General features: G+C 30.9%; 3 protein-coding genes across 3 annotated transcripts; all 3 read left to right on the forward strand.

The window, feature by feature from the left end:
* Window positions 1–378: 378 nt before the first annotated feature.
* On the forward strand, window positions 379–1,675 carry LOC120167609. Its single transcript, XM_039176570.1, has 3 exons — window positions 379–469; window positions 529–1,042; window positions 1,096–1,675. Exons 1-3 carry the CDS (start codon window positions 379–381, stop codon window positions 1,673–1,675), a joined length of 1,185 nt encoding a protein of 394 aa, XP_039032501.1.
* A 25-nt stretch (window positions 1,676–1,700) lies between these two features.
* LOC120167610 lies at window positions 1,701–2,231 on the forward strand. Its single transcript, XM_039176571.1, has one exon. The coding sequence runs from the start codon at window positions 1,701–1,703 to the stop codon at window positions 2,229–2,231; it is 531 nt and encodes a 176-aa protein (XP_039032502.1).
* Window positions 2,232–9,463: 7,232 nt separating this feature from the next.
* LOC120167541 (probable long-chain-alcohol O-fatty-acyltransferase 1) lies at window positions 9,464–10,595 on the forward strand. Its single transcript, XM_039176531.1, has one exon. The coding sequence runs from the start codon at window positions 9,488–9,490 to the stop codon at window positions 10,532–10,534; it is 1,047 nt and encodes a 348-aa protein (XP_039032462.1). The 5' UTR covers window positions 9,464–9,487; the 3' UTR covers window positions 10,535–10,595.
* Window positions 10,596–14,988: the final 4,393 nt, after the last annotated feature.

Here is a 14,988-nt window from a genome sequence, read left to right on the forward strand (position 1 = left end):
AGACCCATGCTGAGCTGGTAGACTTAGAGATTGCAGAATCTGAATTCTACAGGTAGAGGGCAAAGGTTCATTGGTTACAAGAGGGTGATCTCAACACCAAGTTCTTTCACCAAAGAGTTGAATCCAACAAGAAGAGAAGCACCATTAAGATGTTGGTGACTGAAAATGGACAGTTCCTAGACTCTTTTGATGACATGGCGGCTGAGTTAGTGAACTTCTTCACTAATCTCATTGGTATTGCAGACCCAATGGTCAAATGTCCTCCTGTGGAGTGCCTGAGAGACTTACTGAATTTTTCTCTACCTGTTGATGTTGGAGCTATGCTTATTAAGGAGGTGGAGGATGAGGAAATTAAAGAAGCCTTGTTTAGATAAGGCAATGGTAAAAGCCCAAGCCCTGATGGGTATTCTTCTTGGTTTTTCAAGGATGGTTGGGATATGGTGGGCTGTGATTTCCTTGCTGCAGTCTGGTTCTTTTTTATCTCCTCCTACCTGCTGCATGCTTTTAATTCTACTATTATTGTCTTAGTTCCTAAGGCACTAAATGTTTGCATGGCAAAGGATTTCAGACCCGTTTCTTGTTGTATTGTAGTGTACAAAACCATCACTAGAATCATCACTACTAGACTATCTCACATATTTTCTAGTATAATATCCCCTAGTCAGACTACTTTTGTAAAGGGAAGAAATATTGTTGATAATACCTTACTAGATCAGGAGATTGTTAAAGGCTATTCTTGGAAAAGTCTTTCTCCTAGATGTGCCATTAAGATTGATCTACAAAAAGCTTTTGACTATGTGAATTGGGACTTTCTGATGGTTGTACTAGAGGCTGTAGGTCTTCCTGTGAATTTCTGTAGTTGGATAAGGCCATGTGTTACTTCATCTCAATTTTCTGTTTCTTTGAATGGTAGCCTTGTGGGTTATTTTAGGGGTGCTAGAGGAGTTAGGCAGAGGGACCCATTGTCCCTTTACCTCTTTGTCTTGGTTATGAATGTTCTTTCTTCCTTGCTGGATGTATCTACAAAAAAGGGAATCTTTAGGTACCACCCTAAGTGTAAAAGAATTTCACTTACACACCTTTGCTTTGCTGAAGATCTATTGGTGTTCTTTCATGGTTCCATGGATGTTTTGAGTACCCTGAAGGTTTTTATAAGTTCTCCGATCTTAGGCTTAATGCCCAGAAAACTAAACTTTATGCTTGTGGTTTATCTGATTCTGTCCTTCAGCAAATCCAATCTGGTACGGGATTTAGGGTTGGTATGCTCCCTGTTAAATACCTTGGGGTATCTTTGGTGACCAGGAAGCTCACTAGCAAGGATTGCTCTGCTTTGGTGACTAAGATTAAAGAGAAGCTTTGTAAGTGGTCTAATAGAAAGTTGAGTTTTGGGGACAGGCTACAACTCATCAAATATGTCATGTTCAACATCTTCAGCTATTGGAGTAGGCAACTCATCCTGCCTAAAGGGGTCATTAGTGATGTTGAGAGACTTTGCATGAGGTTCTTTTGGAAAGGCTGTGATTTCCCAGCTAAAAGAGCCCGAGTTAGCTGGAACCAGATCTGTTATCTGAAATCTGAGGGAGGCTTGGGGTTGAGGAGTCTGGTTGATTGGAAAGCTTGTTGTCTGAAAATCTTGGCGCTTGGATGCTTGTTTCAATTGCTTTCTCATTGTTAGCTGGATCATAGTAAAGCTGTTCAAAATGAGGAGTGATGCTGTGAGACTATTTTGTTCCGGTAGTAACTTATATCAAATTAGAGCCAGCTGCTTATGGGATAAGGTTCGAAGCAGGAGTGAGAAGGTTCCCTGGCATCGCCTTGTGTGGTTTCCTGGCCACATTCCAAATTTTTCACTGATCTCTTGGATGGCAATCTTGGATAGATTGCCTACTAAGAACAGGTTAGCCAGGTTTGGTATTGTTACAAACAGTGTTTGTAGACTGTGTAGCTCTGGCCTTGAGTCTCGAAGTCACCTCTTCTCTGAATGCTCTTATGCAAGTGAAGCTTGGTGTGCTATCTTGCTGCTATGTGGACTTTACCATGTACCTACTGGTTGGAACGATCTTCTGCATTGGTTATTGCTAAACCTGAAAGGTAAATCATTGCTGGTGCATATCCTCAAGTTGGGTTGGACTGACTTTATCTATTGCATTTGGGAGGAACGGAATCGTAGACACTTTAGAGGGATGCATTGCTCGGTTGACACAGTTATTGGTAGCGTTAAAGAATCATGATAATTAAATTGTATAGGAGCTTTATGAATAGTCTAGATATTGTAAATAGGCAATTGTGTATAGATTGGGGACTGATATAATGCCTTGATTTATGTTTGTAGCAGCTTGGCTGCATTCTTCTGGATGAATGGAATTCTACTTATCCAAAAAAAAAAATTAAAGATAAATTACAAGAATGATCATTAAATTATTATCCATTTTTTATTTTAACCATCGAGGTTTCACTTTATTCAAGGTCGCATGACATAGATTAGTGACCCACAATTCATCAACTAGAATAAACAAGTTATTAAGTAGAATGGTAATATGTAAGGAATGAATTGGGTTTTCTTTGTTTATGATGGAAAATTGAAAGCAAGAAAAATGGATTAAAAATAAAGATTATTATGGTACAAATAAAAAAAACTGATTTGGGTAAATTACATTAAGAGTTATTAATGTTTGAGTAAGTTGTTGTTACCTACAAATGTTTTAAAAGTAATAATTTGATCATTGATATTATTGATTTATAACAAATCAGTCACTAATTATTAATCGTCGTTACGTTATTAATAGTCGAAGGTCATTTCTAAAGACGAGTTCGAGCTGAATGCATTCATTGTTGACTCCATATTCATCATGGGATCTTTTCGTGCCTTAACTCGAATTGTAGAAGAAGGAAAATAATTTGCAAGGAAAGGAACTTGTCTTTGTCATAGGCAGATTGGGAACTCGGATTGGGATTTCGATGCACTATCAGAGGCAGTTTCACCTTGCATAAGTATGTTTGGATCAAGTTCGTATTGAGAATATTAGAGTAATCTCTTGATGGAGAAAGCATTGATGCAAATGAATACGTGGTAAAAAGGATGGTGATGAATGATTAGAATGAAGATGAGAGGATTATGTTGCAAAATGACGATGATGTGTTTGAGGATGAGATTGATATAATTTATTCATAAGAAGAGTTAAATTTCCGAATGATTTAGATTTAAGGTTAAATTAATGAATGTGTAAATGTGAAAGATTAAAACTTTTATATTTTTATACAATATTTTTTTTAAAACCTGAAAATTATTATTTCATCTAACACGAGAATAATGAATTTATCTCTATCACTCGATTCTTAAAAAAACAAAGCCCAAATAATTGTTTAACAAAACCACATGTCTTCACAAAGTTGTTAGATCATGTATTGGAATGTTAAAGAATATCTTACAATAAAGATGTAGAAGTGAAACTGTTAAAAACAATAATATCATTATAAAAAATATCATTAGATTTAATTAAATTGTGTTTGTTTCTAAAAAAATATCATTACATTATAAGGAGAGTAATTTTTTTCAAAATTATATTTACACGTTTGGTTAATGAAAAAAATTATTATCATATAATAATTTATTACTAATAATAATATTGTTTTAAAAAAAATGTAGAAATGTCATTACCTTCAATTTATTAAGTATTACACAATTATTGTCATTTTATATAAAAATGACCCTAAAATAATTAGTTATTTCATATGAATATTTCTCAAATCTCATTATTTGAATATATTTTATAAATAAATAATACTTATAAAAATTATTTAAAAATTATAAGTTTGATATACCAATTATATTAATTATATTTAATATATTTTCCTCAAACGTTAGATAATGTAACGATTAAAATATTTTTATAAATTTTCATTCAAACATTTGTTATTTAATATTAAAATTTAACTTATTGAAAAGAATAATATCATAAGAAAATTTAATAAAAATATATATTTAAGTGATCTTTTATTATTTTAACTAAATAATATTTCATTTTAATATCTTATTTATAAAGATAACCTTATATTCCACATCCTCTGAAAGGTAGCTAGGGGAAGGAGTTAAAAAACCGAGTCCAATTTCTTTTTCCACGGCTGGAGCCAGTAAGCCAAGCCAAGCCATCCTTTTTCTGATTGGAAGACAGCTAGTAGGCCCACGTGGGATTACCCCATTGGCTTTCCTACCAAACGTGTGGTTAACGTTACAAGGTGGAAATCCCACCACAACGAATTAAACAAAAATAATAAATAATAGGAAATTTGGGGCAATTAGAATTAGAACACACTTCTTTTTATTTTTTTTATTAATTCGAAATGAATATAAGTTATTATCTGTTAAAATATTATTTTTAATCATTTAATAATAAAAATTTAATTCATTAATATGTGATGCTTGAATCAAAACCTCAAGAGATACGAAAAATAATAAAATTTTTAACCATTAAAATCATTTTATTTACGCAATATTCTTTTGGTGAAATTGAAAGATTTTGGCAATTTGTGATTTGGTTTGGGATTTTTGTAGGGCTTGGTCAAATTATTATTGTATTTTGATGTTGACTTTAATTATTATTTATAAATATAAAGCCATGGAATTTTTTATTATTTTAATTTAAGAAATTCAATGAGCAAAAATATATGTTTGGCTTTATTAGCTGTATGTGAATGACTGTCCCTTATTCCCATATGTAATGAGATAAGGGGAGGTAAGATAGTAGGCTGCCCCCAACACGAAGTTGAGAGCAGCTTCTGTAGGAGACCTCCGAATTATGAAATGCCTTCCATGGGACTCGATCCCACGACCTCAAGGTTAAGAACCTTGTGCTCTACCAGCTGTATATGATTAACATGAAATCAATATTATCACATTTCAACCATTGAAATTAAAAATTAAGATAAAGATCAACGAAGATAATATAATTTGAATTTATATATATTAATTTGTAAATTAATATTCTCTCATTTCAAAATTTAATGATGGAATTATAAAAGAAAATATTCTCTCTTAACCAACTCATATGTCCATTCACATGTAGACTTTTCTAATGATGATATTATTATTTCATGCATGTTCTCAGACATTAATCGCAATATTAATTACGGAAGGAAGAAAAGGTACAATTGCTTGCTTAGTTGTTTTTTATAATATAATAATTGTAGGATTTTCAGTGATTATCTACTAAAAGTTTAGGAGAAGCATGTGTTTATTTTACAATTTAACTTTTTCAAGTATTATATTTTTATTAATTATGTTTATATTAAAATTTTATTTGTACTCATATCAAATAATAATCTTATATAATTAATATATACGTGCATACTTTAACAAGTATTTCTAGATCCATCACTATGATTATTCCTTTATTCTTTAATATAAAACTAATATATTCATTACTAAGTCATCTAAACATCAACATCATTTTATTAATTGCAAGTTGCATAACGAAAGGCCAAGAGAATTTTTAAAACGACCAAACTTCTACAAAATTTAATTACACCATTTTTAATTTAAAAAAGGGCTTCTTTACAAATATTTTTTTAAAAAATAAGATTATTTAATTGTTATTTTTATTGATTTTAATGAAAGGTTTGATCAAAATATCCTCTCTCCCATCGATTTAGGATACATTATATATCTATAAAAATTGCAGGTTGAGATGCAGAGGACAAAGAAAGGAAAACTTGCTCTAGGTTCTTGTTTGAAGATGAGAAAAGAGAAAAGAAGAAGGGATATGAATATGAAGAAGAAGAAGGTTTGGGAAAGAGCATAGGAGAAAAAAGGTGGTCACTATATCCCAAAATGACACACCATATCAGCTCCAATTCTCCACAATCACTCATTATTTTCTTGAATGGATAAATTATCTTTTAGGTCCCGCTACTTTCATTTTAAGCTCAAAAGTCCCTTTTTTATCTCCAATTAGATAAAATTCTTACTTGATTACGCTCAAAAGTCCTATTTTTATCTCCAATTATACCAAATCCTTACCTGATCAAGCTCAAATTCAACCCAAAAGACCTACATGCAATAACTAATTTATTCAATTAAATTTCAGGTCAACGTTAAAACATTGACTCTAAATTTTAGGTTGTTTCATATAAACTGACCCAAGATAACAACCCGAGAGCCTTGTTGGCCTAACTACCTAGATGACTCGTTTTAATTATGGGTATGGGGTGATGATTGGGTCACTGTCAAACCTGTTTGTAATTTTTAAAGCTTGTATATCTCTAAGCATATTTTGGGTTTTTTTTTCTTGGAATATTGTTATTAACCCAGTGCGTTATATCTGCCCCATTTTTAGTGTGTAATGTGCAAAAACGAGTCACACATAGTTAAGCCCAAATTCAACATAGTTGAACAATCCCACAAATCAAGGGATCTCCAGCAACGATTCAGTGCCCGAGATGTATGCATTTTTCATTGAATCACTACTACAGTTTTGCTGATGAATTTGACTTTAATAATCATAATATGTTAGATTATATGATTTTTAATAGTTAGAGTTGATTATAGGTAGCATATGTTTAGAATTATTTTTAACTTGTCGACAACGTGCACAAACCCTAAAAACACAACTGTTTGAATCCAAGATTTACAGGAAGAACAATATTCTCATTTACCATTTAAACCAATGATTGAGTACGTAGTGATATGTTAGTATTAGTTGCATTGTGCATTTTAATGTCAAACACTTATGTTGATAAAACGTGCTCACATCAATGCAAAGCTAATTGATGTTCGTCCGATATGAAAATAAAATGCATTGAATGCTAAGTGAGGAGATTAGAAATTTCAGGTACATTAAAAAAAATTAAATTTTCATATATTTAAATTTAAATATTTTTAATTTAGATATTTAAAATTATAAATAATTAAAATATTATATTTTTTACTTTAAAAAATATTGCACGACAAATAAAAAACACATGGTAAGGCACAAGTAGTTCATTTTCTGATAGGTTTAAAAAAGATATTGTTTTTACCAAGCTCTAGCACTTCCAATTAACGATGGACGGTATCAAAGGCCCTTCTAATTGATTGCCATTTAAGTTGAGATTACTCAATTGACAGTCCTGTTGGAGGAATCATCCCACTGTATCTTGTTCTTCTATAGATTCAGAAACCAAAGGCTTTTGCTCAAGTGCCATCGGAATAACTCCACTCAAAAGTTGTTGTAAGTAGTATTGTAAATGAGATGAGACAGATCGTGAGTTATTCGAGCTTGACTCGGTTAAAGTTTGATAAAATACTCGACTCTAATGGACTCAACTCGACTCGAGTTCTTAATGAGCCAAAACGAGCTACTTGATATTCGACTAGAAAAGCTTGTGAACAATTCGAAAAAATAATATATTAATTTAAAAATGAATTATAAGGTTTCTATGTACTTATGGTTTATGTTCGAGTTTGAACTTCACCCAAGTTAAGTTTAAGTTTCTTTTTTATTTCAATCTTTTTCGAGTTTCAATTCATGATTTTGAGTTCAAGTAAAGCTTAAAAATTTTAGGCTCGCGAGCTTTCGAGCCGAGTCAAACTCCATTTTAAAATTTTCGAATCGAATCAAACTCAATAATACTCGAACTTGACTCAGCTCGTTTATAACCCTAATCATAAGATATGTCAAAAACTCCAACGGAACTTGTATTGAATATTAAATTATTATTTGAGATCATAAAGACACTTATTGTCCGAGATAGAATCGTAAGATTTCCACGAAGGAAATTAGAGTTTAAGCCTACTTCCATGGATGTCTTTAAATTTCTTCCATGTAAGAAACTTTTCCGTTCAAACTATTATTCGAGATCGGAAAGACATTTATCGTCCGAGGTAATATCAAAAGATTTGCATGAATGAAACTGGTGCTTAGGTCTTCCTGATGGAAGTTTCCAATCTTCTTTCATGTAAGAGACCTCTCCACTTAAATGACTATACCACGTAACTTTGGTCTCAAAGATTGCATCGGAGAGATATTATGCTTCTTATCATGAATGAACACATTATTTTATGTTAAAGAACGGATTTATAAAATTTGATTAGAACGAAAAGTCGAAAACATATTATAAAATACAAAAACTCATCAAATGATATTCGTGGTAAAGGGATATATCTGTAGGATGTTTGTGCGTTTTTAATTGATTAAAAAAATCAAAACAAATATTACTTTATAATCGTCTTAAACTGTTAAAAGTATATTTAAATATGATAATTTAGACATTTGTAGAATGCAGAATTAAAAAAATTTGTATTCATTAGTTTAACTCAAAGAAAAGATGAGGACGTGAGCTTGCTTCTTTGAATCATGAATTAAGCCACCTAAAACACATTAAGGACATTAAATCTTCCGTATTGAAAAATATCAAAATAAAATTTTAATTATAATTGATGGTCAAATAAGATAATTTCTTTTTATTAATTTAACATGTTATGTCTCCTTCTTCTTCCCTCTCTCAATCCCTACACTAAGACGATGCAACAACCAGCACTGGGTATGGTCCCACCTCCAATGGCTCCGCCACCGTCTATGGCGGGAGCTCCACTGGCCCAGCAACAATACCAATACCAGCAACCTCCTCCGGCTCCTCGGTCTCAGCAACCTTACATGTACATGATGCCGCCTCAGAGTCATCCTCCTCGATGTGGACCCCTCAACAGGGTTCGGCAGGGATGTTGACTCATCAATCGAGGACGGGTTAATCTGGTCAACCAGTTAGCAAAGATGAAATTCGGACTTTGTGGATGAGAATTGTCTCACGAGTTGTTTTGCTCAAACTGGGGAGGTATTCAATGTCTTTTTCTTATTATTGTCTCTTGAATGTTCATTGCTAAGACTAGCAAGCATTCAAATTTGAGATGCGTCTTTGGAATTATGATGAGAGAGGCTGGAATGGATTGGTTTGGTTCTCGGGGACTTTGGGAAAGATATTTCTTTCCAAGCAGCGTGTTCCAAAGGTCTGGGGAGTTCCGCTTGTTCCTTGACTACCATCTTTGTCAATTTTGAATTTGTGATGAACTTGTTTCTCACAGGATCTTTGGGTCTCGTAACATTTTTGAGTTTTATCATTTGCAGTGCAGTAATGATAGTGTCCTACCTGCTTTTTGGCCTTTAATTGAAGAATGTATTACCCTGCCCTTACAGAGGAGGAGGAGGAGGAGGTGGAGGTCTATTTTTTAATTGCCGCGTAACACTAGAGTTAACGTGACTTAACGGAGGAGGTATATAAACCGAACTGACCGATAATGAATGTGATTAAACGCTCAGACATTTTTAAACCGATGACCAAAGTAGAATAGACCAAAAACAAAGGTACTACTCTTATAGTTTACCCTTTTTCTTTTTGCTTTTAATTATTTGATTATTATATTCATGCAAAACATGTGATTTTCTATATTAAATTAGTTAATGTCAACTATATTCCTGAAAATTCACAAATCTTCATCAGGCTTCGACATCAAGAAATGGAGGCACAACTTGAAAGCACCATCAAGGTATGGATTTTGGCTATAATCTCTCTTTCTTATTGTTTCTACGTATCATCAAAACTCCCCAGAGGCATATTCAGGCTTATTTCTTTGATCCCAATCTTCATCCTCTTCCTTTACCTCCCTCTCACCATCTCCTCCGCCCATCTATGCGGCCCCACAGCCTTCTTCCTCGCTTGGCTAGCCAATTTCAAGCTCCTCCTCTTTGCTTTCGACCAACCACCGCTCTCACCGCCGCCTCCAAGCCTTTTCCATTTCATTTCCTTAGCTTCTCTCCCCATTAAACCCAAACACACAACCCCATCTCAAAGCAAATCTAAACCACCCCAAAGATCAAACAACACAACCTATCTCCCAAAATCAATCTTGTTCGCCATTAAAGTTGTAATATTAGCTCTACTTTACCATTCTTATAACTACAAAAATTATATCCATCAAAATGTAATTCTAGCAATGTACTGTGTCCACACCTACATCGAGCTTGAGCTCACTCTAGCCTTGGCGGCAGTCCCGGCTCAAGCCATCTTTGGGTTTGAGCTCGAGCCACAGTTCAACGAGCCCTACCTGACCACCTCTTTACAAAATTTCTGGGGTCATAGATGGAACCTCATGGTTACTAGTATTCTACGCCCTACCGTATACTACCCCGTACGACGTATTTCAGCTCCTCTACTCGGATCGGAGTGGGTTTCCTTGCCGGCGATCGTTTCCGTGTTCGTAGTCTCCGGGTTTATGCATGAGTTGATTTATTATTACTTGACTCGAGTGGCTCCTACTTGGGAGGTGACATGGTTTTTCATCTTGCACGGTGTTGCGGTGGCGGTGGAAGTGGCGGTGAAGAAGGTGGTGTCCGACAAACGGAGGTTGCACCCGGCGGTTTCCGGGACATTGGCTTTGGGATTTGTGTCGGTCACCGCTTCTTGGTTGTTTTTCCCGCAGATATTGAGGAACGGTGTAGATGAGAGAATCATCGGAGATTACTCCAAGTTGTTGGATATTTTTAAGGGTTTGCCCCTATCATGATTACCATTAATTTGATTATCGTTGTAATGAATAAAATCAAGGGCAAACTACAAGTCTATTACCTCAATTATTACTTTTATTTTATTTTAATCATTAATTATTTTTTATTAACTAACAAAAAATATATTTATTTTATTAACATATAACGAATATAAAATAATATTTATTCAAAGACTTTTAATTATTTGACTTTAAATACTCATATTTCTAACATACATAAATTTAAATTTAAAATCTCAAAAAATAATAATAATTCTTTAACCATCAAAATTGTTTGGTTCGTATATATATTTATTATTATTTTTATTTAACAAAAATGACAGTTTACAATGTTTAAGTTTGAATAATAAACTTAATTAATATTATATATAATTTCCTTGTTTAATTTAAATTCAAATAATATAATATAATGTATTGAAAACAGAAAACCTTTTTATTAAAGTGCAATTATTGCTTTTCTGTTGAGTGCCGTTCTATTTTTATTTATTAATTTAAAATAAATAAAATACAATATTTTATTTTAAAATAAATTTTAATTATTTAATATTAAACATTTACATTTTTAATATTCACGTTGCGTATTTACTTAATTATTTAATGAATAAAGATGATATAATGAAAACAAATTCAATAGTTATTAATATCATACATGAAAACAATATCAATATCTTTATCGATTAATCTTTTAATTGATGTGAATTATTTATAATTTTGGATAAAGTATACAAATGGTCTCCTGATTATAAGGTATTATTTTGTTGAGTCCATCGACTATTAAAAATTACAAAATAGTCTCCTAACTATAGGACATTACTTTATTGAGTCCCTCGATTATTAAAAATTACAAAATAGTCACCTGACTATTCATATTAATAGTTTGATGACCATTTTGCAACTTATAATAGTCGAGAAACTCAAAAAGCAACACCCTATACTCAAGAGATCATTTTGCAACTTTTATTAGTCCAATAACTCAACAAAACAATACCCTATAGTGGGAGGACCATTTGTGTACTTTACCCTGTAATTTTTTTAAGGCTAACATCTTAGATTAGAAGCTAATTATTTCTTGTTAATATAAAAACTTCAATTTTCAAAATGATTAAAATTATTTTTTCAAATAAAATCAAAGAAAATATTATGCTATGTATGTGGGATTAGTTCCGTCAATTGTCCTTCAATTATAATTAAAATTTTAAATTGATTTTTAATTTTAAAATTTATAAATTAACATAAATTTGGTAAAAAATTATACAAACTAGTATTATTTTTAAAATTAAAATAGGACATGAAAAATCTATATAAAAATAAATTTTATTTTATAAAATATTTATTAAATATTCATTAAAAATTATAAACACACTCTAGACAAACATAATTAAAAAAACTCAAATTCTTCTTTGTTTTTAAATTAGTTTGCTTCCGACGTGACGTGCAGTTTAATCACAGGTATATATATTTTTATTTGTATCCTTGTTAGAATACTCCTATTTATATTTGTATTAGTTAGTAATTTAAGGTGTTTCATGACGACAATAAATATATAAATAAAAAAAACATAAAAAAAACATAAAACTAATAAGAAATTTCGGAAATATATTTAGAGAATAGAAGGACCATTTATAATTAATACTATTTAAAAGTAGAATTTTCATTAATGAGAAAATAAACTTATTTTGTTTTTAGAAAATATGTATATTTAATACGATATATATATATATATATGAACCGAATCAAGTAAGAGTGACAATATGAGTCATATTAAAGATTATTTTTATATTTATTTTTTAATACTTGATGGTTACAATGTAGTATTTACTCAAAATATTTGTTAGTTATTGATAAAACATACACTCTACTAATGTAGCTGTTCGATTTGAAGATCTCTAAAATAATAACATTCTTTTTAACCATTGAAATTGTTTAATGAGTTAAAAGAAATTATATTTAAACATTTCCAATTTTTTTTATTATTATTGAAGCATTTCAAAAGTTGTATTTAAAGTATATCATATATATACATAATAAATATAATTTATTCGATTCGCTTTCTTGTTGAATTTGATTTATCTGTCCCCCGCCCCCCTCTCTGTCTCGCACACAATGCATGTTGCATAGCATGCGGATGCCATATAGCTTTGCATAAGCGCAATCGGTGGCACGCTAAAGAACATGAAACGTAAGTAGTGCATGAACTATGGACGATAAACCATATGATGTGCATATGGTTTATGACTCTCCTTCAGATGCTTAGGTTTGATATTAGGGATAAATTTTTAAATTTTTAAAAGTAGATAAATTTATAAAATTTATTGGAGATGAAAATAAAGTTTTAATTAAAAATTTAAAAAAATTAAAATATATACTATTTTTATATTTTTATGGGCTGCCCCCACCTGCTCTCTATCCATCCTTGCTCTTCTTGGATGAATGAGTAAGTTTACATAGTTCAAGGGTTATGTTATTGGAATGATTGATCTAATTTAAATGAGTTGTATAATTATTTCTAAGGGTAAACTATATGCTTAGTACCTAAATTATTAATTTTATTTCATTTTAATACCTAAATTTTTATTTATTTCAAAACCATATTTAACATTTACTTTTAATTTCATTTTAATACCTCGTCGTAAAAAATTTAACGCTGACAATTTTATGGGTGAATTACATCATTCATCACTTAACTATCTTCTCACTCATATTTTGGTCACTAAAGTTTAAATTTTTTCAATTTAACTACTAAACTTTCAAATTGCTCATGTTTTTATCACTCTAATTTATTTTATTAATAATTTTGTGACATGATATTTTCTATTGTTATCTTATTAATAAACAATTAAAATAAAAAATAAATTTGAAAGTTAGAGTGATTAAATTAGGAGTTATTTAAAAATTAAATACTTAAATTTAAAAAATTAAACTTCAGTGACCAAAATATGAGTGATAAAATAGTGAAGTGATGAATGATGTGATTTACCCATAAAAAAGTATCATGTTGTAACAGTTCCGTTTAGCTTTTAACGTCAGAGTAAAAAAACAAAAAGTAAACTTCATGTATGATTTTAAAACAAATGAAAGTTTAGATACAAAAACAAATATTTATGTACTAAACATGTAGTTTACCCTTTTTTTAATTTACGTCGATTTTTTAACCTGCAAAGTTATTAAATACTAGGGTAAATTACTTAAATGACTTCTTAACTATAGGGTTAGTTCGATATGACCACTATTCTTTCAATTTTGGCAATATGACCACAAAATTATTTAAGTGGTTTCAATGTAGCCATATGTCGTTACAAAAAAATGACGTAGTTGGTGTGGACCTTTGACCCACAGTTATTCAATAACAATCACATCAACTACATCGTTTGTTTTGTAACAGTAGATGATTACATTGAAATCACTTAAAGAATTATGTGATCATATTACCCAAATTGAATGTATAATGGTCATATCGACATTCACTTCATAACTAAGTGGTCATTTGAGTAGTTTACCCTAAATATGAAGACGGTTTCTCAACATTATTTAACTGACAAATATTTTCTCGATTATTTCAACCAGATTAAGAAGGATAGAAAATATCTACATTTTATGATCAACTCTAATATGTTTCGTGGTGATTTTATAGGAATCACATTTATTTAAAAATAATTATAAAAACAGTTACAAAAATATAAAAAAATATATATAGAATACTCATTTCAATGACGTAAAACAAAAATGTATTTAGTTGAAGTGTTTTATATACTCTTAGCTAAACACGAGACAACATTTCAGTGTACTTGATCTTTATTAGATGAAAAAGGAAAGGTGCGGATTGTAAATTCAAAAATGTATTTTTTGATTCGTATATTTAAATAAAAAAAATTATTAATTTGAAGAAGATATTTTATGTAGGACGCGTCTTCTTTCTCACGACGTCTTTGTTAATAGACAGATAAGAGAAGAATCCATGAGAGATGGGCAGGAGTTATACAGGCCCATGAGTATTGTTGAAGATTAGCCCAACAGATAAGAGTCCAATACACCTACTCAACACAAGAAGAAGACAGCAATGCTCAGCGTTTAAGGTTTAGAGATCAGCATACAATTGTTATCAGTAAATTATTTATACGTTATCAATAATTAAAAAAAATTATAAATAGATTATATCTATAATTATTATAAAATTATTAAAAAGAAAAAAAAGCGAGCTAAAATCAACCTTCAGATTTTGCACTAATTTAATTGGCTACTCACGGAATCCAACGTCCTTTTATTTTTTATTCTTTTAATCTCCTCTTCTTTTTCTATCCTTTCTTTACTTATATCTAAAACAGTAAATTTTACAGCTGAAAGTTTTACAGTTAATTGATTATTTTAATCTGATTTTAATTAAAAAAGAAGAAAATATACACAAATTGATCAATACTTGGCAATTTGTCAAATCTTATTCAGTAAATCTCCAGCGA

Source organism: Hibiscus syriacus, unplaced genomic scaffold, assembly GCF_006381635.1.
Source record: "Hibiscus syriacus cultivar Baekdansim isolate YM2019G1 unplaced genomic scaffold, ASM638163v2 tig00111689_pilon, whole genome shotgun sequence".
NCBI classification, from domain to species: domain Eukaryota; kingdom Viridiplantae; phylum Streptophyta; class Magnoliopsida; order Malvales; family Malvaceae; genus Hibiscus; species Hibiscus syriacus.